This window comes from Plasmodium fragile (assembly GCF_000956335.1).
Source record: "Plasmodium fragile strain nilgiri unplaced genomic scaffold supercont1.97, whole genome shotgun sequence".
In the NCBI taxonomy this organism is placed as follows: domain Eukaryota; phylum Apicomplexa; class Aconoidasida; order Haemosporida; family Plasmodiidae; genus Plasmodium; species Plasmodium fragile.
In genome coordinates, this window is record NW_012192677.1 from 24,358 (window position 1) to 50,840 (window position 26,483).

A 26,483-nucleotide genomic window follows, 5' to 3' on the forward strand; every position below is an offset into this window, starting at 1 on the left:
TTTTTTTTTTTTTTTTTTTTTTTTTTTTTTTTTGGCAACTAAAGTGAGCATATTTCAATACAGAGAACTTCCATTTAGCTGCTTTTCCGGGCGGGCGGTTTAATACCATCCTGCCGCGGGGGTAAAATACGTATGGCCGTGCCATTTAGCGAAAGAAGAAGGCATTGCGCCAAAATTTAAAAAGCTGAAACGTTGACGCGCGAGGCAATTTATTTTTGCAGTAATGGGTAAACTTACATAGTTCCTTCAACATGAAAAATGTATTCCAATTTATGTAGTACAAAAAATAGCACCATGTACTGCGCATGCATTATAGTGGCAATTTTTTTTTTTTTTTTTTTTTTTTTTTTTTTTGAATTTCCCTAATTTGGACCAACTTCGACAAATTAAGCAGCAAAATATATTTTTGAAGAGGAAAAAGAGTGCACTTTCGATTTGAAGTGACGTACCTTTGTGAAGCGTCGATCGAACTTGTAGAGGCAAGCAGTTACCCGCGCACGTTGGTACGCAGCATTTTCAATGTTTACATGTACAGTATTGTATATATTATTTACGTCCCATCCCGCTTATTTGTATCAATTTGTTCAAGCAGCTCTTTTTTAGCCAAGGCCTCACGCAGTTTTCGCCATTTGCGAAGTTTGAATGCCCGCAACGAGGCAGGTTGCAACCCCCACATATACCCCTTACATATTATCTAAACATATCGAGTTTTAGTTTCGCCATTTTGTTTTTTTTTTCTCCATTTGTAACTTTGAAATAGTGACCCCTCCTCAGTTGTGCGCCAAAATGACGAGGAGCACTCTGTGAGACGGTGACACAGCAGCACAGAGTAGTACATTTTGCTTTACGAAAAAAATAAGAAAACAAAGTAAAGCAAAATAGTTGAGACAGGATCGGTGCGTTAGGAAGTGTGGAGAGGAATAGGAATAGGACAATAACGTTATTCGAGTGTCCTCTCGATGCGTGAAAGTGCGATACAGAACGCCGCCACGCTAGAGACACCTGCCAAAGGGGCGATTATGACTTGAACGCCCCCGAGGAGCGAGCTTGCCACTCAGTAATTCGGTTCGACTTTTTTGTAGCTCGGCTACAGTGTGGCGCTCGCCATAGGCAAAACACGTGACATATATATATTATAGCAAACTCCGGAGTTTGCGCTATTTTGGCAAGAGCCACGAAGAAAGCCCCCCCCCCCTGCCGCCGTCAAAACACCCTTTTAAAAGTGTGGAGAATGAAAAAACTACTCTACAGGACCGGGGAAGAAACGGTCGTCTACGATAACGTGTTGGAGGGGCTGTACTCCCTGTACAAAACATACATTCTGGAATTGGAGAATGAGTTCAACTACTACCATTTTTACAAGCCGCTTTTAACGAGCGGTGATTTTCTGTCCAAGCCGATGATCCTGCTGCTTGGTCAGTATTCAACAGGGAAGACGACATTTATAAAGCACCTCATAGAGAAGGAGTATTGTGGAATGAGAATAGGACCAGAGCCGACGACGGATAAATTCGTAGCAGTCATGTATAATGAGAAGGAGCAGCTAATTCCTGGAAATGCCCTTGTCAGTGATATAACAAAACCATTTTCCCAGTTGGAAAGTTTTGGGAATAGCTTCCTCTCCAAATTGGAGTGTTCCAACACGGCAAGCGAAGTGTTGAAGTCACTAACGATAATTGACACACCTGGTGTTCTAAGTGGAATAAAGCAAATCAGTAGGGGATACGACTTCGAAAAGGTCATATACTGGTTTGCCCAGAGAGTAGATTTAATACTACTCATATTTGATGCACATAAATTGGATATTTCAGACGAGTTCAGAAGATGCATACAAGCGATAAAGGGACAGGATTCGAAGATACGAATTATTTTAAATAAGGCAGATACAATTAACACGCAGCAGCTGATGAGGGTGTATGGATCGTTGATGTGGTCCTTGGGAATTGTAATAAATACACCAGAAGTTAATAGAGTTTATATAGGCTCATTTTGGGATAGGAAATTAATGCATGATGAAAATAGAAATATTTTCGAAGAAGAAGCCTCTGATCTGTATAAGGAGTTGTCCAAGATTCCAAGGAACTCCACCATGATTCGGTTAAACGATTTTATTAAAAGATGTAGAACGTTGAAGGTGCATATCTATTTGCTGTCCCATTTGAGGAAAAAGTTACCCTACTTTAGGAAAAACTATATTAAGAATAAGCTAATTAGAACTTTGGATAAAGTATACGAAGACGTCGCCAAGGAGTACAACTTACCTCTGGGTGATTTTCCCAATGTACAATTCATGCGAGAAAAACTACACGACATTGACTGGTTAAACATTCCAAAGCTGGACTTAAAAAAGATCGAACGAATTAATAAAGTATTAAATGTTCATATACCACAACTGTTAGAAATGATCCCAAAAGAATCCGTTAACGTTGATCAATCCCGATTTGAAACCCAGGAAGGCACCATCGTTGAGAATAAATTGACTCCCTTTTTGGAGCTGACCTCTGGAGAAATTCCCATGTGGGTGAAACAGAAATATTTGTTAAGTCCCATTGACACTTCGAAATATTCGGACGATTTTTACAAACTGGGACCCGATGACACTGGAAAGCTGTCGGGTGAGCAGGTGAAACCTGATCTGATCAAGAGCAAATTGCCCAGCTCCGTTCTGCACAAAATTTGGAACCTCGCCGACATCACCAAGGATGGCTACCTCGACTTGTTCGAGTACTCTCTCGCCCGACATTTCATCGAGATGAAGGCGGAGGGCTTTGATTTGCCCACCAAAGTTCCCAAGGATATGATAATCTCGCACGAGTATTGAGCGGTGGTGCGAGCCTAGCGGTTAGTGTACTGCTTAGCGTGGAGGTCAAGGCAACCCAACTCTGACCTCCCATTTTTTAAGTAATTATGAATACGTAACATTTGTCTTAATTTTTTTTTTTCACATTTTTATCACGACAAGTAATACATTTGTTAAGCATTTTGAAGTGTTGGTAAATCGATTTATTATTATTATTATTATTTTTTTTTTTCACGCGTCCTCTACATAGCTAGCTAGCTAGCTGCATACCTAGCTAACTACCTTTTTTTTTTTTTTTTTTTTTTTTTTCCTGGACACGCGGGAATTATGCGTGGAGGTGTGCAATGTGCCTATTCTACCACCCCCTCCAATCATAAGCACAAGTGTATACACGGATATATATAAATATATACATGAGCACATTTACACCCCACGCGCAGGGCGCACATACGCATGTTTAATGATCGGTTTATAATGATCATAGCCCCCCCCCACCCTCTTTTGTCTTTTATTAATTTTTCGTTCTGCCCATTTCCTGTGCCTTGTAACAATGTCCTTCCTTTTTCGTTCCCATTTGTGAATGCATATGTGCATATATATACAACATATATATATGTAATACATTCATATATACATATATGTTCATATGCATGTCTGTACATACAGCTGTTTTTTTTTTTCTTTTTTTTGTTAATCGTGAAACGCAACTTAGAAAAGGAAACCCAATTCGTAATCGTGATGATATTTTTTCTCGGTGAAGTGGAGCTCTGCTTTACTAGGCCAGCCCGAGTCTCCGCAGTAGCTGCGCACGTGCAGTGTGATAGAGTGGCTTACCCCGTTAAGGGGCATAAGGACGGGGTGGAGACTCACTCAAAAATAATTAAAACGTTCTTGGTGTCCAAAGAGAGAACAAAAAAAAATGCTAACATGTGCGCGTACCTACACAGGGGCGTGCACACGGAAAAGGAAAGAAATCAAATAGCGCAAAATGGAAGCGGCTGGATAAAAGCCTTGCAGACAAGGATAACAAAACGGAACAAAACAATTCTAACAAAAACGCACCCCTTTGGGGGGAAAAAAACCACGTCCCAAGCGGAACATTTCCAATTGTTCAGTGTAGACGTCCCAGTTCAATTTTGCAAATCTTTCTAAATCGCTCTTTTAGAGGGCTCTGTGGGGAGAGATGCTTATTACGGGGGCATAAAATGCGCATATGTGTGTTGTACATGCGCATGCAGTTACATGGAGGTGGCCCCACCCCCACCCCAAGGCGATCAGTTCAACTCGCCATGCGGAGAGACCTGGCCAAGGGCGGAAATGGGAGAGTAAGCATTACCCAGTTCAGTGTCACTTGGGTGGGTAAACCCCATGGAGTTGCTCCCATTAAACATATCGTTTTGATCTTGTGGAGAAAGCATGGCAGTGTTAAAGTTGGAAGGGTAAGCCGTCTGACTGGTGACATGTTGCGTTTTGTACAGCTGGTTGAGGGACGTACTAGTGTGTTGTGTACCATTTGGGTAATGATAAGCCGATTGTGCAGTTAGCGGGTTATCTTCCCTCAAGTGTGTACTGGGGTAAACATTCCCAGAAGGAGAAACAAACTTGGCTCTCATGTGCATATCCTGATTTGTGTTCACCTTATTGTGATATTTGTCATTATGTAGTAAGAGTTCGACAGATGGTTGGTTGGTGCCTTTGTTAATTTTTGTAGCGTTGTGTTTATTGTTCCAGTTGAACGCGAAGCAATTCTTCGAGCTGCTCTTAGTGGATGCCGTGTCGACATTGTCTTCCTGGTAGTACAGGGGTAGAAGAAATGGGTTGTTCATGGCGTCCTTAGGAATAGGGTGTTCAATAATTCGTTGTACATGCACAGGGACAGGAATTTCTTTATATCTGGCTTCAATTTTAGGGCATAGAAATTCTTGGACGATTTGAAGTTCAACCGGGACAGGCACATTCCTATCGACGAGCTTTTCAACAGGGAAGGTCCTATAATGTGCCATTGGAACTTCCACAGGTTTTGGTATATGTCTATACTGAGGGGAGACAATGTTTCTGTATATATGCTGAACGTGCGGAACTTCTACAATTTTTTCGACGTGAAAAGGTCGGTCCACTATCTGTGTGTATGGAATGTCTTTCTTAACCACTTCAGGAATATATTCTGGAATTTCCTGCACCTTTTCAATATTTATATTTTTTAATTCAATTTGAGGAATTTCGACAATTTTCTCTTGGATCACTTTTTTAGGTACTGGAATGATCCTTTCTTGCACCATGATTTTTGGCACTTGAATTATTTTCTCCTGATACACATACTGAGGCACTTCCACTATTTTGTCCACCACTTTAATTTGTGGAACTTCTACTATCTTTTCCTGGAAAATTGTTTTGGGGCACTTTTTGATTCTCTCATGAATCACTGGCTTGGGCACATGAATTAATTTTTCTTGAAGAATGACATGTGGGACTTCTACAAGTTTTTCTATATACTGCACTTGTGGCACTTCGATTATTTTTTCTTCAATTTCTGGCTTCATAATTTCGACCACTTTTTCTTGGACCAGTGGTTTGAGTATTCTGGCATTCTGGGGGGGCGCGTCCCCGCTGCTTATCATCGCGCTGCTATTTAGCATTCTTGTTCCACCCATCGAGCCCCCTTCCCTTCTCTCCGAGTTGTCCCCGTTGGCGAAGAGGTTACGCGCCACTTGGTAGTACTGTTCTTTCGAGTCCCTCTGCATGGTCTGCTTTTCCCCCTGCTGGTCGCACAGGTTCTGCGCGTAGCCCCTGCACTTGGACTCGCCGCAGTTGTTCAGCATGTTGCGTTGGGCGGTAGGGACTGGGGTGTGCAGGATGCCAACGGACTAAATAGGACGAGAAGATGCTCGCCTAGGGGGGGCAATATAAGTGTAGTCAGGGGGGAGTCGGCAGGAAGCCGGTAAAAAATGGGTAGACAACAACAATGAGTAGTCAGTGAACAATTGGTAGAAAACTGAGCTAGCGAAAACAGAATGAAGGACAAACACCGTGCAGGCAAAATGCGCAGACGGTGTAGAGTAACAATGGGGGAAATTTAAATAATCACTCTATGGGGCACGAATGGGTCCACATAGACATTGAATTTGTGGCATACTTACAAATAGGTGTAGACATTATATACATATATATATATGTACTTTTTTTGTTTTTTTTTTTTTTTTTTACGGCTTCGAAAGTGAATATACTTGTGCGCACGCGAAGTGTGTGTATACACCTACCCGCACAGGGAAAAAACAATTTGGACAATTGAGCGGATGTACTTCGCGGAATTTTGCTTTTTGTATTTCTGTTCACTTGTTAACATGTGCACACCTGGGGTGTATGCGCGCGGGGGGGAATTCCGTTTTGAGGAAAAAAAAAAAAAAAAAAAAAAAAAAAAAAAAAAATGGCAACAAGATAAAATTACAAAGTGACATGACAACATGACACATGCGGCCCAAACAAGAAAACAACAAAACAATTTGTAGAATCCTGTGTACAAATGGGGTGCACCGGTGTCGGCGTGGATCACAAAAAAAAAAGGCAGTTTAATTTGATATTTAGTTACCGTTCGCATTGAATTTTTTGCAAAGTTGACTTTATTTTTTTTGCCATTTTTTTCCTCCCATTTTGAAACATTTTCTGCCGCAGGCGTTCGGCATTCCCCACACCCATAAGTAGAATTTTCCAAGCGGAATAGACACTCCACATGTAGACAGGAAAAAAAAAAAAAAAAAAAACAAGCGTTGGGGTAGGAATAAAGTACCTATGTCAACTGGCACTGGACATAAGATGTACGCGGAGCATGGGTCTACCTATATCAAGTGGTTCTGTTTTTTTTTTTTTTTTTCCTTTGCGTTAGAAGTATTACTCGTAGGGTGTTGCACAGGTATTTTTTCCCCCTTTTCAGAGGCAGTTCACAGCATTACTGTCCACTTCTTCCTTAGCATGTGTAAGCCTGTTCCTACGAACGGGTTATCCCCACCCTTATGCACATCCCACTGAGGAATGGCAAAAGCGTTGGCATTGTCCCACATGGCTAAGTACTCATCTTGGGCGCCCCCCATTCGTCACCCCAAATCTGCTATTCTCATGGTAAGGCAGATATTGTTCCCCCCTTACATAGAAACACACTAAATGAACACTTCTTTTCCTCAAATGAGTTTATTTTTGGTAATCGTACATTTTGGTTCTACTCCGTTTGGGGGTATATTTAATGTGAAACTTTCTTTCTTGCCCACTCTTTGGCACTTTCCTACTTTCCCATTTTAGCCATATGCTGACCATGCATTTCGGTGCAGACGCTTGAGGGCCGCAATTTGAACCCTCCCTTTTGCGTTCGATAAAGAAAAGAAAAAAAAGGTTCAGCAAGTACAACAGGGAAAACAGCTTCCCTAAGACGAATTCGCTGTTGGAGCTGAAATGGGAGAGGTAGCATGTAGTAGTTTTTTTTTTTTGTGGGGTGAGAGGAGGAAGGAGATGCAGAAAAGGGGTATCCATGGTGTACCCTTTTAGGAACAAATCACATCAGGAGGGGTAAGCCAATTGTACGCTCCTCGAAATTGGCCAAAATGTGCCCCTTGAAGGGGGTGGGAATGGTTAAATAAGATTATCTACTCACTACGACAAAAAGGAGCAGAGTTCCTGCTGCGCTACGCATCTCCTCTGCTGCTATTCTCAGTGTGATTCCACCCCGTTGGGGACTCACTATTAAAAGGAAAGACAGATTACCTTGTGTGCTTCCTAGTCGGAACAGAATTAGGAACTTTTGGAATTCACAAAATAGCAGCAAAAAGCGGAGTACAAAAAAAAAAAAAAAAAAAAAAATTAGAAATAGCGATTACCCCATAGTGCAAGTAATTCATTTCCTAACCAAATAAATTGCGGTGAAGTGCCAAAGGGGGAAACATCAATTTCTACATATGCTGGTCCAGTCCTTTCTTCAATGTAGAATTAATCTTTTGTGTACCGTATGGGTGGGGGCATGCTGCTTCGGTCGGGAATACGTTCCACTTGTGGGTTACAATGTGCAGCAACGGAATTGGCTAAGAGGTGCTGTCTGCCATGCAAGAAAGGGAAATTATGTAGAACAGGCACTGCACACATGGGAACAAAGACTGTGCCATCTGTCCGGGGATGGATGGACTAAAGAGGGACAGAAATGTGCGTCCCTACAACTGACGCTGCAGAGAGGTGTACACTGCCTGCGCGTGGGAATCCAATGTTAACTTGTTTTGTATTGCTCTTTTCATTTCATTTTTTTTTTTTTTTTTTTTCATTTGCTTGTTTCATTTCTCATTGTTGTTTTTATTTAATATTTTTTTATTTTTCTACCCCCAAGAAGGGAGTCAACAGAATAGACCTAAGTGTTACTTTGTCCCATGTTTTAGAACAAAGGGAAAATTAACGAAGCTCACAAAAAAAAAAATAAAAAAAACACACACACAAACAGAAACACTTTTGCATAAGCATGTACATACGCATAGACACACACAACAACTGAAGCTAAAACATCTTTGCTGCCCGCCCAATCGCCAAAATAAAGTACCACCGTTTCCAGACTCCCCCTTGAGGAAGATGTTTAACGCGTGCAAGGGTAACAGCAACTGCTGTCGGGAGGAAAGCGAGGACACGGAAAAGGTTGTGCACGAACGAAGGCACGACGTGTTAGATCAACACATGGGGAAGGAAAATGGGGACTTTAAGAAGATCATCGAGGGGGAGCCCGACAAGGCCAAAGCCGTCGAAATTAGCCAGCGCACGGAGAGGGAATATGTAAGGTTCTGGAGGCTCTTGCGCGTTTGTGCTCCAGCATGTGGAATTTTGTGCCCCCCGTTGTGTCATTTCGCGGTATGTTTGTGGGCCTTTTTTTATGCGCCTTTTTCTGCACCCCTCCCCCTTTTTTCCTCCTGCAGGTTGCTATAACTGCGTACCAGCCAGTCGACATCGTGACGAGGACAGTCGAGGTGCCCTTCGTGCGCACCATAGAAACGATGGTGCCAAAAATAACCTACGAGAGCAAGATTAGGGAGGTCCCCAAGTATTACTCCAAAATTGTGGAAAAGGTGCGTTTTTTTTTTCCCTCGGTTGTTGTGTGCCTGGTTTGGCAGCGCGGGTGGCTAGTCCGTCATTCTACGCAGTGTCTTCGTCGCTTCGCCCCATTACCGCTTCTCCTTCTCCTCAGGTTGTGGAAGTCCCAGAGGTCAAATTCGTGGACAAAATCGTAGACGTGCCGCGCATCCAGTACTGCTTCAAGTATGTCCCCAAAGTGGAGGTAAAGGAAAACATAATTCAAAGGCCAGTCTTCCAAAAGAAGATCGTAGAGAAAATTGTAGAAGTCCCAAAGGTCAAGGAGATGCAGAGATTCCAGGAGGTCGAAACGGTGGAATACGTCATCAAGTAAGGAAAGGCGGATAAGACAGGGCAGTATTATGTCCTTCTCTTTACATTGCCTTTTTTCCCTACCCTTTTTTCCCCCTTTTTTTATTACTCCCTGAAGTGGTGCACCAATTGGAGTGCTCATCTGCACGCTGCATTTGCCGTGTTCAGTCATGCCGTCTGCCCAATTTTTGCCAACTGCACCCCTATACTCTGCTCAGGTATGTACCGAAGGGATTCACCGAGGGAAGAAAAACATCACACGACGAGAGTGAGGACGAGAAAGAAAAGAAAGAAGAAGACCCAGATGAAGAAAGGGACATAGGAGAAGGCCACGAAGACAACGAAGAGCAGGAGGAAGATGCTAACAATTCCAGATTTTACGAACCGAAAAATTATTCTGAAGGAGCCAAACTGGTTAGGAATGCACAGATGGAGATGAACCAGTCCCAGTTATGGGGGCAGACAATATCTACCAGTAAGGATAAGATGTTTCCATACGTTTTTAGCAGACCCATGCAAGGAGAGGCGGAGGCACATGCAGGGATGGGGACTCCTTGGGGAAGTGCTGTAGTTGGGGGTGAACCGTATGGTGAAGCATACGAAGGAGCAGCAGTCCATCCCATGTTTGGATTGCGAAACGAGCTATCCCTAATGCAGCTGAAGGAAAAGAATGCTTCGATGTTACCAACGCCACGTATAGAACAAGTGTTTAAGCCAAAAATTGTGAAAAACGTAGAAGTGCAGAAGCATGTACCCATTTCGGTGGACGTGCCAGTTCCTTATATGGTCCCCAAGCCTGTCGTTGTTAATGTAGAAGTTCCTGTCTTGAAATTCAGAGATACATTTGTGCCTGTACCGGTCAGGCGAAAAATCATCCCCAAAATTAAGTGGATCTCGGATGTTTATCAGGTTGACTGCATCAAGGAGAAGCCGTACTTGAAGATCCAAGACGTCATAAGACCAATTCCTTGTGATGTACAAATTAAGTACAGGAAGTATATGGAAAAGGCTTGTGCTGTGAACCCTAATGAGTTACCACAGGACGATGTGCACGCCATGTGGATGCGCGTGAATGCTCATCTCGCTGAGCAGAAGAAAAGGGAGTATGGTGACCTGTACCCGTACTATCGAGGTGAGCGCGAGTCGAAGCGAGTAGCTATCAGCAATTCACTCCCGTCTTGTAGTGCTTCTACTACCGGTGTACCTTTTTTTTCACCACCACCACCTTTTATGTGTTCACCCCATTCCCACACCTACTCCACACGCAGCTGAAGGAGAAGGCGAAAACGACAGCAGCAGCTCTGGAAAAGATGAGCAAGACGGAAGTGAAGGCACAGAATCTGCGGAAGAGGGAATGATACATGAAGGACAAATCGGACAAGGCGCTTTGGAAGGGGAAGGGGATGTCTCGGGTAGGGCGAGCAAGAAGGAGGATGTGGGAGAAGACAAGGAAGAGCATGCCGAGGGGGAAGAGACCATGGAAAGTGAAAAAAGCGAGGTGAAGGAACGAAGCGGGGTGATGGAGCAAAGCGAGTCGGGTATCTCAAATGGGGAAATCATGCAAACTGGTGAGGACGCGCAATACGGATCAATCATAGAAGTGCTACGGAGAGAACACGGCGAAAATGACGAAACCAAAGCGGAGGCATGGAGACAAGTCGAAGGAATAGAAAAGGTAAACGCAGAGCAAAATATCTTTTACGCCTATGAAGGGCCGGAGCAAATGCAAAAACAGGGAAGAGGTTACAATGTGTGTTGTAAAAATTCAAATGATCGTGTTAGTGGCACATCAGCAAATGAGGAAAGATACAATTTCGAATGCGTAGATGAATTCATGAAGGAGATGAAGAAACAAGATCATTTGGAGGAAGAAGCTGTGGCTTCTCTGTACCCATCACACCCTCTAGCAATGACGTATTTGCAAAACAAGTGGATTCAGACAGACACCCTGAGGACACATGAACTTTACCATGACGATTTCGTCAGGGCAAGCATTAACGCCAATTTTAATCTACAAAATAGGAATCCAGTGATATCAGAGGTTATGAAAAATCAGGATTTTTTAAAAACTGCCAATCCTCTCATTTCTCCTTTTTTCCCGCGGAATATACAGAACATAGAAAATACCTACAACAGAGTTATAGTGCAGAACATCCAGGAGGAGAATATGCGATGCCAGGGGGGTGCTAATAAGTATGAGCCAAAGGTGCATGCCATCCCGGGGGACATGGAGGTGAGGATGTATGACGAAGGGGCCGCTGGACACACGTGCGATTCGGGCGGGAAATGCTGCAGCTACTTTTGCAAACACTGACTTGGCGCTCGGTAAGCTTGGGCAACCAACAGCGAGGTCATCATCGAAATTGTCTTTGTTTCCAGCCACGGGGCTCACCCCCTTTTGCGGTAAGGCCTATTTGGTACTAACCGTTCAGGAGGTAAGAAGGAAGGTGGTTCTCTTACTTCCGCTAAGCGCCTTTGTATTTATTTTTCTTTTTATTTTTGGCTCTTTAGCCTCCTGTTTTTTTATTCCTTGCCCACACTACATTGTGAGCTGTTATGCAACTTCAGGAGGAGATCCCCAGAGGGGCATTTCACTGATTGAAGAGGTGGATCCACTCGCATGTCCTAGTATACATTCGCATCTGGGTGTGCGTATGAACATATGGGGGGGTTGCTTACTCCTTCCGCCACATGACCACGTGTGTTCGTTTGTTTCATCATTAACACCCTACGTATGTGCGGTTATTCCGCTTTTTATTTTATGCTTTCATGTTTTTTACGTTTTTATGTTTTTACGTTTTTCTCCAGGCGGGAGCGCCTGTACATATATTTTAAAATCCTGATGAGGAAAGGCTCTCCAGAGAGCGGTCAATGATCAGCAGCTTAAATTGTCTGTACTTGTGAGGCAGTACATCACCCCGTGTTAGCACATCGGGCACAGACCCTCCTTTTTTTTTTTTTTTTTTTACATTATCTCCTTGGTGCTTTGCAACAATTTTGCGGCGTCTTCTCTGCCACTTCCCTTCTTGCCCAATTTGACATCCCCATAACAAAAACATCGAGCAGTGTTATGCTGCTGAAGTGGTTAATAATATCAGCTAAAGAATGACCATTTTTTGTTTTTTCTTTTTTCTCATTGTATGTGCGTCGAAGTGGGTATTGGGGATTTTTTTTTTATTCATACGCTGTCCAGTGTACTTACACCCCCCATGAGGGTAACTTTTAATGGGTTTCTTTGCTTGAATTCTCCCCTTGGGGTAGAGGGATGGAATACTCTCATCTACATCGCACAACAGTGTTTGTATATAAATGCCCACACGTGGGTGGACGTTGTAGTAGGTCACACAACGAAGAGCGTCGTTTTTTATATCTGTCCATTGAGTTCCCTCTCCCCACTTTCAAGTGTGCACCTTCTTTAGAATAAGGAAATATATTTGTCCGCTTTCATAACTACACAATTTTAAAATGTTTCCTGTCAAGTCTTCTGTCTTCCTACTTCTCCTCTTCCTCTGTGTCGAATGGGCTCACGCGAACATTGAGTTGATACTATCCGGTGTGCATAAACAGGGGGGAGAAAAAAAATGAAAATAAAAAAAATGGCGACTTCACGCTGAGAATGAAAACGATACTGCTTCAGTTTCACGTTGTCATGCTAGAAGAATGAGATTTTTCAGGCGCGGTTGTGAATGTAGCCACATTGTGATCCCGCCACTTCCCCATTAGGGGCACCGTTCTTATTGCCCCCCCCTTTTTTTTTTTTTTTTTTTTTAATCTGTTTAGATCTTGGTACGGACAAATGCAACTCCGAAAAGGTGAAAGCTCTGGATGATAAGTTTTATGGGGCAGATTGTGGGGGCGAAAATCTGCTGCCCTCCGTTGAGTGGTTTCAAAGGAACAGCGAAACCAAGTCCTACGCGGTGACGGTTACTAGTATGATTAACTCCAGGGTAGTGACGCACTTCTTGGCATGGAACATACCCTCACACGTTAACTTAATAAATCACACCACGAGCTTCGACGAACTGGAGGCAGCCGTTGGGTTCAATTCATTTGGCGAGACCAAGTACACGGGGCCGTGTGCCTCGGCCATGGAAGAAGAGAGTAACTGTTTGTTGTTTACTCTGTACGCGCTAAGTAAGTTCGCACAGTTTGCATCTTTGTGATGTGAGACATGTATAGCGTGGTTTGCGAGGCATTCGTTTTGGATTGCTCTGCATCGTTTTGTGGTATGCTCCATATGTCCACATCACACTTTTCACCCCCATCGCAGACAAGGAGCACATAGAACTGTCACAAGATGCAGACTACTTCGAGCTGATGGCCTACCTCAAAAGTATGAGCCGAGACGAGAAGGGGCTGCTCCACAGGCTATCCCTATACGCCCTGACAATCCCGAAGCGCAGAATCTCAAGTTAAATCGTAGCGGGTCCTTCGTCGCTTCCATTTCGTTTAAGCCCCTTTCAAGTGGCGATAACATATGCGCATAATTACACACAGCATACTCCTAAGCTTTGCCACTTTAGAAGCGTGAAAGGAGCTGCAGATCGTTTTGTTTTTTCTACGTGGAGTTCCGTAAAAGGGCAAAGATAACCCGTTAGCGATATTTTGAACAGGAAATCCCCAGTAGGGGTGTACTCCCTATGCATGTACATGTGTTCTCCTCTGTTTGCACTTTATTTGTAACTTTATTTGCAGTGATGAACGATGTTTTTCCCTGTTTGGAAGACAGGCATATAAGTAACCAAAAAATACGCAAAAAACAAAAAAAAAAAAATGTTTTTGATTGGCGGCAAAATGTGGTTAATTTAAACAGTGTGATATGCCCCCGCGCGGTCGCTTGCGGCCAATTATGCTGCACCAAATGGCCATCAACCTGAGAGTTTCTCAGCACAGGAGCTAAAAGCGCTCTCCATAAAGTCACAGATATTTTTAAAAAACACATCGACTGTCTTGGTCAACTCCTCCACCTCACGAACAACTTTCACATCCAAATTGGTGGTCAGGAAATGAGCCAAATTTACACTCTCCGTTTTTTTTTGTAAAATGTCTAAGTTTTTTTCTAGCTGTCCTTGGTGGTACTCGAACAGATATTTTTTATTTTCGTCATCCCAAGTGGCAAAGTAAGCGAAGGCATAGGACCACTTGAGGATTTTTCTGCATCTAATGGTTTGTATGATGGAGTTTTGAAAATGATATATACGATGTGTTGGCTGGATGTTGTTCGATGCACAAAACTGGGAAAGGAAAAGAAGCTGCGTGTTGATGGAAAACTCTTCTCCATACTGGTGGGCGTCGAATCTGGTTTTGAAGTGGTTGAATTTGTGAAGCGCCTCGTGCGCGCTTTTGCGGTTCTGTGGTGTGAGGATGGGCGTCTCGTTGGGGGTATCATTTTTTGAGCCACCTTGTGTGGTATCCGGTTCCACATTTAATGGTCCCCTCTGCGTGACGTACTGATTGCACTGGTAGAAGCCCCCCTTGTGGTGCGCCCAGGGCTGAAGGCATAGCCAACAGAAGCTGAACCCACAGATGCACTTGACGTTCATGCAGCCGGACGCTTTCTCAATCGACTTGGCACAGTTGGTGCACTGCTTCGTGTGGGAGTGAATCCACTTAACATTATGTTCACCCTTTGTGAGCAGATCATTCCACTGTTTAATGATAGCGCAGGAAACGGGCCTGTGAAATTCCTCCTTGCAGTTGAAGCAAAAGTTGTATCCACATCTGCAAATGACTCCATTATCAGGTAGCATCACAGATTCGATAACGTAGGGGCACTTATCATATGGACATTTTTTTAAACTAGGGTTATTTTTTATGAATATTTTTACCAAGATATTTTGGTATTGTGCAAAGAGGTCATTGTTTGTGTCGGAGATATTTTTCCAGTCTTCCCTCATGATGAGTTCTTTGCATTCTGGTTCCATGCACTTTTTATTAATTATATCTTCGTCAAAGTCGTTGTTAATGGCTGTTTGGAGGTATCCTTTCCAGCACTCCTTCGAGTACCGATGTCCGCATTTGAGCGCGTAGGTGTCTTTTAAGTCATACTCGTTAAGTAGGATTGGGCATGTATATTTGGTTCCTGTCTCCGTCTGAGTCATTTGTTTAGAGGGGAATTCTTGCCTTGATTTACCCATGTCAGTGGTGGGTGCTACTAACAGAGGAGCCATATCACCACTAGCACAATCTGCACATAGATCTTCCTCGTTAAGGTGAGACATGTATGCCTTCGCTAGCACTTCCTTTGGGTTCCTAAACCATGCCTCGATAAAATCATTCGAATTAAAATTGTATGACTTTAAAAAACTGTATGCATAATCATAGCGGAGGTTCGTGAGGCTAACAACGTCCGTGACAATTTCTTGCATTTTTTCTTCGACCTGTTTTAAGGTATATATCTCATAAATATTCGTGTCCCTATATTTTACCATCCTTCTTTGGAAATACTGTAAATACATTTTCATTCCTTCCTCGTGGGATTCATCTGTTTCCTTTTTTTCACTCAAGTCGCAGTTGGCACTTCCGTTGTGAATTGTCGGGAGGTCTTTCACAACATTCTTTACGACTTTCTTTACTACCTTCATTTTTTTGTCCTTGTCAAGTTGTATGGTAATGTCTATGGCTCGGTTGCCGGGGTCGTCTTCCTTCGGGATATTCATTTTTGGGGTGTAAAGGAACAGCATGCGGAGAATGGAGAGTGGCTAAGTGGGGAGCTGTTTTTTTTTTTTTTTTTTTTTTCTCCCCTTTTTTAGGAGATACACAAGAGGTGCATATTTATTCTATTTGACCATGTTATATGTACACGTCGCAATTTTTTTTTTATAATTTTGTTCCTCTATATTTTGGCTAGCCATTGGTGTAGCGGCCAGGTGTATACATCTGGTTAGCGCCCTGTAGCGAGCAGCCCTGTGGTCTTTTAAAAGTGACTTGCGCTGCACATGCGTTACACACACAGATTATACATCAGCAGCAGCGCGTGTAAACGAGTGGGGGTGAAATGATCATTCCTTTTGAGGTGTCACCGCTATACAGTTCTTTCGTCAGACGGAGCGGTATGATTTCCTCACTCTGCACTGTTTCGTCCTCAGGGTGCAGTGCCCCTTGAAGCGGAACCATCGGGAAGGACCTAGGCCTTTGCGAAAAAGTAATCGTCGTAGTAGCCGTCGTAGTGGTGCAGTTGTGGTAGTAAAAGTGGCAGTAGTAGGTGCGGATCAGAATAAGCAAGAAGGGAAACAAAAGAATAGGTGAACCGAGAGAAGGCAAAGGCCTCTGATAATGTAGCACACGCAGGGTAATTACGGACCGTTGGTGCGCCAAATTTGGCACCGCCAAGGGGAATGCCCATTGGAATTTTTTCCTTATTTGACCCGACTTTTCCGCTTATGTATCGTCTGCACTTTGGAGTGCTTCCGGGGGAGGGAAATGTGCTAAGGGTGAGGGCAATGGGAGGCCAATATGGTGGGCCAAATGATAGGCGCAATATGATGGACAAAAGATGACACCCCCACAGGGAAGGAAAAAGAGAAAGCCACACAATTTTTTTTGAAACGACCCTTGAATTTCCTAATTTTTTTTTTTTTAATTAAAACTGAAAGCAAATTGTACATAGTGGTGGCCTAACTGTTTTTCCATTTTTACCATAAAAACAAAGAAGGAAAAAACAAAGAGTTTTTATGTGAGCTGTACTTTTTGGCTGTTCCTTTTCTGCTTTTTCAAAACGACCCAGAGGGGTTATCCTTCTCGCATACGCAACACCACCGTGTACACATTACTGTACTATACTATACTCTTAGGAAGCTACATTCGTCGAGAGGCTCGAGTGACGAACTGGGCATCCTCGGAATGAACATCGGTCACCTCCAATATAGGGGAACGAGCAAAGTCACGCACGAGGCGATTTTCCGCCTGTACAAGTAGCTCAACAGGCTGGCACGAAAGGGTTACCTCTGACCCGCATAATTCCCCTCATTAATTACGTCTCTTTGTAACTCTGCGTCCGCTACGCAAGTAACTACACACCGTACCGCTTCCTTATTTCACTGCTCCCTTCCTAACGATGATGCAAAGGGCGAAGAGTCTCCTCAGGCGAGTGCAGCCCATGAGCAGCCACACCTTTACTCGCTACATCAGTACTAGTAGCGTGAAACTTAAAATAGTAAAATGTAAACTGTTTGACATTGGAGAGGGAATTTCTGAGGTGGAAATAACTCAGTGGAATAAAAAGGAAGGAGAAAGTGTGAGCGAAATGGAGACTCTTCTAACTGTTCAGAGTGACAAAGCAGCGGTTGATATAACGAGCAAGTACAGTGGAGTGCTCGTGAAAAGGTATGCTGAGGAGAGGGACATAATTAAAATTGGGTCGTACTTTTGCGAAATTGACACAGAGGATAACATTGTGGAAGAGGAGGGAAATGGTGAAGAGATGGAAGACCATCACGCGGACGGGAAGGCAGATGTAGATGAGGCACATTCATCATCCCAAGTACAGCACAAAGGTAGTAAGGTGTCGACTGTGAAAGCATCCCCAGGGGTTAAGAAGAAGGCCCAAGAATACAAACTGGACGTGGACGAAATTGGAAGTTACTTTTCTAAAGACGCCATAAGGATGGAAGATGTGGAGGAGTATCATCAGAAGGTGAAAAGCGGAGAAATATCAAGTGCAGGAAGTAACCTCAATGGAGATGTCCTGGAGAAAGTTGCACTGCAAGGAATCAAACTAGCTATGTGTAAAAGTATGAACGATTCTCTGAGTATCCCCCTGTTTCACTTAAACGAAAAATACAATGTACATAATTTGATCGCCGCAAGAAGTGAAATAAAGAATAGCGTCCTAGAGAAGGACAACGTGAACGTCACATTAACAAGTATACTGATCAAACTTATTTCAAATGTGTTGAAAGATTTCCCATTGTTAAACTCGAAATTTGATTCAAGAACAAATACATACACTACTTATAAGAGCCATAATGTGTGTGTCGCCATGGACACCCCAAATGGTTTACTCGTGCCAAATATAAAAAATGTGGAATCGAAAAATATGGTTGAAATTCAAAAGGATCTGACTTCCCTACGTGATAAAGCCATGCAGATGAAGCTGAGCAAAAGTGACATCACTGGGGGTACTATCACCATAAGCAATTTTGGAGTCATAGGGGGCACCTTTGCCACTCCAATTGTGTTTGATAACCAGGCGTGTATTATCGGATTGTCCAAAATTCAGAAGGAGTTGTTTTTAAAAAATGAGAAGAAGGAGCTAACCGACTTATCCGACATCCTTGTTGCGGACACGATGAACTTGACTTATGGTGCAGACCACAGGTTCGTCGACGGGGCTACGCTGGCTCGCTTTTCGAAGCAGCTGAAGGAGGTCATGGATGGCGTCACTTCACTGGACCCGTACGCGGTGTAGGGGCACAGCCTAACGAATCAGCGGTGTGCGCAGCGGTGTGCACAGGGGGTTTAGTCGGAGGAGCGTCACGCGGTGCGCCCACCATTGAGGACTCCCCCGTTGAAACCCCTTCCCCCCTCGGGGGCGCTTCCACATACCGTGTGCACGTTACTATGCAGCACTACTTCCCTATGACCGACGGGGCGCCCGCATTCCCCGCCTCAGTTCACACGAATCGTGTGCCGTGGTCTTCACCCCGTGGTGGACAACACCTCTCTTTCACTCGTTTTGTCCCCCCACGGGGGGCCTCCATTCGGCGGCGCTCTAACCGCGTCCACGTTTTTTCCATAACTTTGTGCGAGGATAGGTGTCCAAATTTGTAAACACAAAATTTTCAAAATAAAATAGGGAAAAACAAAGTGCATAAAACAGGGGGGAAAAAAGGGCTAACTTTACACAGTTGCATAATAGGTGTGACGTGGTAGGGGATAGGCCTGCCCCCTTCTCCTAAGCGCAAAATAAGTCGAAGAAGCGGTTCCCCATTTTGAAATGGCTAGGATGAACGGTATAATTTTTTACTAACGACTTGAAATTATTCACGTAGGCGTCCGTTTTGATGAGCTGCACAGCATCTTTCACGAGCACATTGTTGTTCGGGGCTATAATCATAAAGGACGGCAGATTTTTAATATTGAATTTTTTGCAAATGTACAGATAATTATCAAAAGGCAAGCTGTAAAAATCGGTGCCTTTTAGGAAATCTAAATAATCATTATATGTCTTGTCAAAAGGGATGTAAATAATTTCGATACATGGAAAATTTTTTTTAAAAAACTTTATTCTTTGTATAAAAGTTACACAATATCTGCACCAGGATGCTCCAAAAAATAGACCCAGATATTTATTTTCAAAGTAAGACGCATGGATTTTTTTCATTTCATTGTTTTGGAATTGATATAAGTGACTCATGTAATTTTTGGCTACATTTTCTGCGCTCCCATTTGGCTCTGCATTTTGCGTAACGGGACGATCCACTTCGCACTTCATTTTCTTGTAGAGATGTTATATGTGTGTGTGTGGTATACATACAGTACAGTTACGCGTGGGGCACTCACCCTTTTTCTATCTTCAAGTTTGCACTCCCTGAGAAAAGGAGAGGGAACAATTTTTACGTTGCTTGGGTTACACTGTATGGAGGAGTAACAACCCCGGTTCACGCTTCTCCCGTTGTGGTTTGGCCCTCCTGTTTGTGTGACTCCTTGTCACATACACCAGCGTAGTAGTGACCTCCTCTCCTTAGTCAATGGGGGGGGGGGACATGAAAGTAATTTACTCAGTTAATCGGTACACTGGGGGCAGTTTTTGTTTTTTTTTTACTGATTCTCCTTTGTTGTATGTGCCATTCGGTGTTTGCAAAAAGGGAGGTGTGACTCTGCTTTGATGTTCCCTTTTGCAATGAAAGTTGGTAAATGCTTTCGCACTGTTTTCGATGCGTTTGCTGAGGTGCCGGTGGGGGTAAACGATGGGGCATAATTCCACAAAAATGTAGCCAACTTCAACACGTGTATACGCAGTTACGAAAAAAAAAAAAAAAAAAAAAAAGGGGCATCCTATAAATGTACATATGTAACTTTCGTTATGCCAAATTGATGCACAATGATGATGCCTTAACGAGGAAAAATGGGAGTAAAATTAAAATAAAAAAAAGGTTTTACAAAATGGTTCCTTTTTACGGTGTGTACGACTCCGCAGGTTATGTTCCTTCGTTCGACAGAGAGACATGCATGTGTGCGAGTATGCATAATTTTTTTTTTTTACCTACGTGCGGGTATCAAGTCGAATACATGCAAGAGGCAAGTAGGTCTGAGGAGTCGCTCCACGTTGTGCAGGACGGCGGCCCTACTTTGGTATGTATTTACTTTTATACGTGTTTTGGTCGACGGAGTTCACGTCGATGCCACTTATATCGATGCTGTTCACATCGATTCCGCTGACGTTGATGCTGGCCGCGTTGATGCGTGGCGCATCCATGCTGTGCAGGTTCTCATTGTTATGCGCGCCGTACTTCTTTAACTTGCTGTAGGTGACACTACTGTTGGTGCACTTGCCCATTTTGCTGTCATAGCCACCCTGGTCTTGCTCATACGGGTTAATTCCGTAGGGGGTATTCTGACTGCTCAGGTGATGTGCGGCGAACCTGTTTTCGCTTAGCATGTGTTCATTGTTTAGGTATGTTTGAGGGTAATTGTTCCTTCGGTGTGCCACTGGGCTGTGCACGTCTGCATAGTGTACGCTGTGTTCGTTTCCGCTTCGGTTGTAGTTCGCCTGGTCGCCTCCATGAGTTGTACCTCTTGATTGGTGGACATATCGTTGGCGGGGATGCGCCTGGGGAGGGTTCGCCTCATAATTGGTTGAATACCCCGCAGCGTAGGTAGCCTGTTCGTGCGAGAGGGGGGCGTGGTCTGAGGGGTGATCATACGCCACGGCGGCATGGTCTACTGAGTGAACATACTCCTGGTTGTAAGCCAGTCGGTTGGGGCTAGACGAGGGGCTTCCATTCGGGGGGATCCCACTTGCTGGACCGCCGACTCGCCCACTGAAATGTCTTCCCTGCTGGGTGTAGTTACCCCGTTCGAACGAATTGCCCTGTGAAACAACACCTTCATCTTCTTCTCCTCCTCCGGTGCGATATTCAGCGGAAGTGGCAGTGAACCCTGCTTCCTCTTCCTCGTTGGTCTCACCAGCCACGTGAGCGTTGCTAATTTTGTACTTGTTGGTGTAATAAAAATTGTAGTCCAACTTGATTAAAAAGTTGTGTGCATAGTCATCGATGTTGTTGCTAACATAATCAGTAAGGTGGAGAAAAAAATTTTTGAAGTGCTTGTCGTAGTGCTTAATGGTGTTGTGAATCATGGAGATGTATGCCTGGTCGCTAAGAAGTTCTTGAATAAATTTTCTGTGGTAATTATTTTTTTTCTTTTTCTTTTTTTGGGTTCCACTTGGGTGTCCATTATGACCTTCATTAGGGTTCACCCCGCTGCGATCGCCTTTGCCATTTTCGCGAGACGACACACGTTCCAGCTGCTCATTTTTGTTAAAATTGAATTTCAAAATATGTCTAGTGAAAATGTGCGATATCGATATTAATTTCAAAATGGAGTTAATAATATTTTGGTTCATTATAAATGAATACCTGAGGATGTTGTTGAGGTAGGCATTGTGGATGTGTATAATGTCGTCAAAAATGAGAGTTCCTTTTAGTTTGGTATTCATTTGAGCATATTCTGACTTGATCACATCGTTCTGTAGGTGATACGTGTAGCACTTTAAGAAGTGGGTCATGCACTCCCTGGTATGTATGCACATCATCAAATTATTTCTGCATTCCTCATTTATAAATATATTTTTTACGAACATGTGGTTCAGCCACACTTCGGTCAGTTTATGCTCAATATATTTGCAATAATTTAAAATACGAAATATTAATGTGTACTTAAAAATGGTTACGTTGTTGAAAATCAAATTATACGGAAACATGTTGTGACAGGACAGGATCAAGCCTTTGTATATTTCTACGTTTGTGTTAGTTTGCATATTATTGTGTATGTTATTGAGTACATTGTTTTTCAGATTGGCTAGTATTTTTTTTTTTTTTCCCAGGAGATGCTGCTGTTCAAGATTGGGCCCATTTTGAGTCCTTTTTCCCAAAGTAGCATAATTTTTTTTTTTTTTTTTTTGCATCTTTTTTTTGGTTTTCTTTTTTGTCTTGCTATTGTTCTGTTCTTTCATGGTGAGGGATGTTCCTCCTTGCTGTGGGTCCTCATCCGAGGAGCTCTCTGTGTCACTGTCCAAGTCCGTGTCGTCCTCTGATTGCGCGGGGTCCCCTCCTGTAGGGGAATTTCCATCCTTCAGGTGTCCCTTTTGGTAGTATACTCCACTTTGATTTTCCCCCTGTTGCCACTCAAGCAACGCCGTTCCACCGTTCGCTTGGTCATTGTCTAGGGAATCCTCCTGGTGCTCTCCCCCAACATGGACTTGGCTCATATTCAGGTAGAAGTTCCTCAAGTCGATAATAAGATTGACATTATCGATGATACTTAGAATGTCCGACACGTCTACGTTGTAGTCATGCCGATACTTCAGATGGTAGAGTACAGATGACCTCAAAGATATGTCGAAGAAATTTTTTAGCTTGTTCAACACGTTGCTGTTCTTTTTGCTATTGTAAAGCTTTTCCAGATGCTCATGTGCTAGGATGTAAAAATATTTTAAATAGTCACTAATTTGTAGGAAGAAAAAAAAATAATGATGTTTTATTTTTTCCTTTATGTCTATTTTTTTTATGTACAGTTCGAACATTTTTTTGGAAGCAAATAGGTGTTGATTGTGTATGAGGTGTTCATACGTCTTGTTGTTTCCATCGTATATTAGGAGACACGTCTTTTTGTTACGGAGCGGGTTGGCGTGGCTGTTATACAGTTCGTCCTCTTCTTCCTCTTCTCCCTGTTGTTCCTGTTCCCACGGGTTGTGTACCCCTCTTTGGTGTGTTTCAGCTTGGGGAGAGGCGCAGTCCATTGCGTGATTGTTCCTTTTAGATGCTGCGCACATGGATAGGGTGTCCGCTTCTGGTGCTCCCCACCCACGCATCGCACTATCATTGTGGAAATCCGTCCCGTCCATATATAGGCGATGTCTACGCCTACTCTGAAGAGTCAACAATTTGGAGCACGCGGAAAGGACATCGATGTACTTTCCCGTGATGAAAATGTGATAAGATACATTCTTCAAAAAAGTGGGAACCTTACGGTTCAGGATAACATACTTAGCTCCCCAATAGTTAGTAGACATGTCTATATATCTTTTGTAAATGTACTTAAATATATTGGTGCAGTAAAATTTGTTCGTCTGTTTATAATAAGGGGTGATGTTCCTATTTTCGTGGATGAAGAATTCTCTATGTGTGTCCTTCACCTTACCATAGAAAATGTAATTTTTTATAAAGTCAAACAAAGGGGTGGTAATATTTTTTAGAAGATACATGAGAACAGTTTTGTTGATGCTATCTGAGTGTAGGTATTCCTGTAACTTGTAAATCAAATCAATTAGGTACCTTGAATTGTTCATTTGTTTCTTGGTAATAATTTTGTTAATGATTTTGTTCAGCAGTTTTCCTATCTGCAGAAGTGGGAGGACAATGATTTTTATTTTGTACAAGGAAATATCTTCTGCCTTGTCAATGTTAATGTTGAAGAAGAGGTTAAAGTCGTGGACATTTTTACGAAACAAATTGTTGATGCTGAAGAAAATTTTTTTTTCCTCTGGATCTGTGCATGTCGATAAGGTATATGCGTCAAACAAACACATGGGTAGTTCGTTTAATCGGGTTTGTTGTGTTTCAGTCCCCGGGATTTTTTCCCAGTTTTTGTTTCCCCCTGGGGGGTAGTAGGCCCCCCCATTGCCGTCCTTCATATAAATTTTAGAAAAATTATATACGTTTCTAACATTTTCTTCAATTTTGTTAACGTGGTTTAGGATGTGCATGCTGATGTTGTACAGACAGCAGCAGAACATGTCAAAGGTGGAATTACAGGATTGTCCTCTTTTGTTAATTTCGACGAATCGCTGGATGCGCCTTAGGAAAATTCCGAGCTTTAATATTTCCTTGGTGATTTCCAAATGGCTGCTGTTGCTTTCTCGATCGCTCAGCACGAGCGGGTGAAACACCAGCTTGTACTTGGGCATCAGGTACACTAGGTCGTTGTTGAGCTCACCGAATAGTTGCTTCTCTTCAGTGGTCAGGTTGGCTTTGGCTCTGACCTGCTCTGAAGACGCGGTGGAAGCGTCGGACGAGGCGGACGCGGAGGACTCCTCCTCACCATCCTCGTCATCATCATTTGTGGCATCTCCATTGCTATCATCCTGATCGCTGTCCGACGAGAAGGAATACACGGAGCTGGAGTCGCCTTTCGCGTCCCGCCCCAATTCTGGGTCCCTCCTGCTCTTCTCCAATACGTCACACACGTAGGAGTAGTACGTCTGGTGGTCATACTTGTAATATTCCTTAATGTAAATCAGGTTCCCATAGCTGTTGTTCAGGACATACAAAATGTCGATGATGAGGAGGCATTCCTTAATGTACAGACTATAACTGAGGTAGTTTTCCGCAATGTTTTTTGTTATATAGTTATTGAAATATATATAGTCTTCGTGGCAAGTTCCTTGTTGAATATTGTGCGAGTCGGTTCCTCTTATTTGTTCACCTCGACCACTGGACTTTATTAAAAAAATTTGAGTCTCCTTGGTTAGGTTATAATTATAGATGAGCATATAGGAGCTGTTGTCATTAATTTTATTGTAACTTGTCAGGCATACATTGTGGAAGGCAAAGGTGATATTGATGTCTGTGGCGGTTCCGAAGAGATGGCTAAGGCTCATTTTTTTTATGAGCACAAGGTTGTAGTACTTAGATTCGTAATTCTCCATAGAGTTGCTAAAGAGGGGTTCCGTTTTGTCCGGATTAGTTTCCCCCCCGGTGTGGGTACTACCCTTGTGGACACTAGCCATGGAGGGGCGTTCTACTGGGACCTTTTGGACACCCAAAATTTCTTTTGTCTTATTATTAATAAGTAGGAAATAATCGTTTATGTACACCTTGGTGTAGCAGTTCAGCACTCTGCTGCGAATATTGACAACGTCGTAGAGAACGTCGTTTATATCTACCAAGTCATTTTTGGCCAAGCGGCTCAGGTATTCATTTACCAATATGCTTTTCTTAATGATTATCCAAGAGTTATATGTGTCCAAATTGAGGAACATGGTTTTTTTAAATTTCATTTTCCTAAATATAACATCCTTAGAGTTGATATACCTTTCGTTTTGGATGTACAGATTTTTTTCCTTCTCTATGTGATCATTCGACACACTCAAAAAGTGCAGGTTAGAATTGATGTGTGTAAAAATGTGTTCGTAGTTGTTGTCTGAATCGTCATCATCTGAGTAAATGAAATTTTTTTTATTTCTTAATTTTCCTGCCTTACTTGTTAATGCCGCTAGGCCCTCTTGGGCCGCTTTTTCTTTTTTTTTTTTTTTTTTACTATCATATGTTTCACCGAAATTCATGTTGTTTGTTTCGAATATTGTGCTATTGTACATCGGGTTGGTGTCGAATGGCTGGGTCGGTATTGAACCCATTAGACTGCCATAGTTGTCTCCTTTCCCATCATGTAAGGCGTTTTTTTTTTTTTTTTTTTTTTTCCTTTTTTTTTTTCCTCTTTTTTTTCCTCTTCTGCACATTAACATGTTCATACTTTTTATTGTTATATATAATGTATATAATGTCGTTGTGGCATATGCTAGAGTTTCCAGAATTGATGTTTTCGCTGTTTATAATTAGGAAGACGCTTCTGTTTTGTTCGTACCGGTAGGGATAGGTAAACTCGAGCGATGTTTCTTTGCTCGAATTCTTCGCTTTCTTTTCTTCCCCAAGTCTGATGTTTTCATTTCCATATATTTTGTCATATTTGGAAGTTTCCCTGTTGGAGCTTTTCTTGATGTTCACGTAACACTTGGAGTAGCTGTTGAAGAGGCATAAGCAGTTGCGGAACTTGGCCTTCGCGATGTGGATGCGGTTGTTGTTTTCGCTCTCAACCTTTCTCCGTATGTCGTTCAGCTCCATGTTAAGGTGTGTAGGGGGGGGAGGGGGAGCGTACGGGCTTGGGTCGTCTCGTCCTATTCCTTTAAACCGCGCGTGCGTTCGGAGGAACCCTCCTTTGGCACTAATACATTACTGCGTTTTGGATGCTTTACGCAAATTTTTCACGTGTGACCGATTTGTCGATCTGAAGGGGTGGAAGATCCGGGAACCCCTCTGTGCGAGGGGAATGAAGCGAACAAATA

General features: G+C 43.0%; 10 protein-coding genes across 10 annotated transcripts in view; 4 read left to right on the forward strand and 6 right to left on the reverse strand.

Moving 5' to 3' along the window:
* Positions 1–1,231: 1,231 nt before the first annotated feature.
* Positions 1,232–2,821, forward strand: AK88_05146 (uncharacterized protein; the record flags this gene model as incomplete). Its single annotated transcript, XM_012482748.1, has 1 exon — positions 1,232–2,821. The coding sequence occupies one exon, from the start codon at positions 1,232–1,234 to the stop codon at positions 2,819–2,821; it is 1,590 nt and encodes a 529-aa protein (XP_012338171.1).
* A 1,253-nt stretch (positions 2,822–4,074) lies between these two features.
* AK88_05147 (uncharacterized protein) lies at positions 4,075–5,619 on the reverse strand (the record flags this gene model as incomplete). Its single annotated transcript, XM_012482749.1, has 1 exon — positions 4,075–5,619. One exon carries the CDS (start codon positions 5,617–5,619, stop codon positions 4,075–4,077), a length of 1,545 nt encoding a protein of 514 aa, XP_012338172.1.
* Positions 5,620–8,395: 2,776 nt separating this feature from the next.
* Positions 8,396–11,513, forward strand: AK88_05148 (uncharacterized protein; the record flags this gene model as incomplete). The annotated part of the gene is made up of 5 exons (XM_012482750.1): positions 8,396–8,593; positions 8,734–8,883; positions 9,003–9,217; positions 9,418–10,331; positions 10,468–11,513. The coding sequence occupies 5 exons, from the start codon at positions 8,396–8,398 to the stop codon at positions 11,511–11,513; spliced, it is 2,523 nt and encodes an 840-aa protein (XP_012338173.1).
* Positions 11,514–12,664: 1,151 nt separating this feature from the next.
* AK88_05149 (uncharacterized protein) lies at positions 12,665–13,615 on the forward strand (the record flags this gene model as incomplete). The annotated part of the gene is made up of 3 exons (XM_012482751.1): positions 12,665–12,752; positions 12,980–13,333; positions 13,470–13,615. 3 exons carry the CDS (start codon positions 12,665–12,667, stop codon positions 13,613–13,615), a joined length of 588 nt encoding a protein of 195 aa, XP_012338174.1.
* Positions 13,616–14,067: 452 nt separating this feature from the next.
* AK88_05150 (uncharacterized protein) lies at positions 14,068–15,858 on the reverse strand (the record flags this gene model as incomplete). The annotated part of the gene is made up of 1 exon (XM_012482752.1): positions 14,068–15,858. The coding sequence occupies one exon, from the start codon at positions 15,856–15,858 to the stop codon at positions 14,068–14,070; it is 1,791 nt and encodes a 596-aa protein (XP_012338175.1).
* Positions 15,859–17,255: 1,397 nt separating this feature from the next.
* AK88_05151 (uncharacterized protein) lies at positions 17,256–18,608 on the forward strand (the record flags this gene model as incomplete). The annotated part of the gene is made up of 1 exon (XM_012482753.1): positions 17,256–18,608. One exon carries the CDS (start codon positions 17,256–17,258, stop codon positions 18,606–18,608), a length of 1,353 nt encoding a protein of 450 aa, XP_012338176.1.
* A 486-nt stretch (positions 18,609–19,094) lies between these two features.
* Positions 19,095–19,634, reverse strand: AK88_05152 (uncharacterized protein; the record flags this gene model as incomplete). The annotated part of the gene is made up of 1 exon (XM_012482754.1): positions 19,095–19,634. The coding sequence occupies one exon, from the start codon at positions 19,632–19,634 to the stop codon at positions 19,095–19,097; it is 540 nt and encodes a 179-aa protein (XP_012338177.1).
* Positions 19,635–20,486: 852 nt separating this feature from the next.
* On the reverse strand, positions 20,487–25,778 carry AK88_05153 (uncharacterized protein; the record flags this gene model as incomplete). The annotated part of the gene is made up of 1 exon (XM_012482755.1): positions 20,487–25,778. The coding sequence occupies one exon, from the start codon at positions 25,776–25,778 to the stop codon at positions 20,487–20,489; it is 5,292 nt and encodes a 1,763-aa protein (XP_012338178.1).
* A 28-nt stretch (positions 25,779–25,806) lies between these two features.
* Positions 25,807–26,262, reverse strand: AK88_05154 (uncharacterized protein; the record flags this gene model as incomplete). The annotated part of the gene is made up of 1 exon (XM_012482756.1): positions 25,807–26,262. One exon carries the CDS (start codon positions 26,260–26,262, stop codon positions 25,807–25,809), a length of 456 nt encoding a protein of 151 aa, XP_012338179.1.
* A 127-nt stretch (positions 26,263–26,389) lies between these two features.
* The window catches only part of AK88_05155 (uncharacterized protein), a gene marked incomplete at both ends in the record, with an annotated part of 1,476 nt that continues 1,382 nt past the window's right edge, over positions 26,390–26,483 (reverse strand). The window contains one exon of the mRNA XM_012482757.1: positions 26,390–26,454. Coding sequence (XP_012338180.1) covers positions 26,390–26,454 — 65 coding nt within the window. The remainder of the gene's footprint in view (positions 26,455–26,483) is intronic.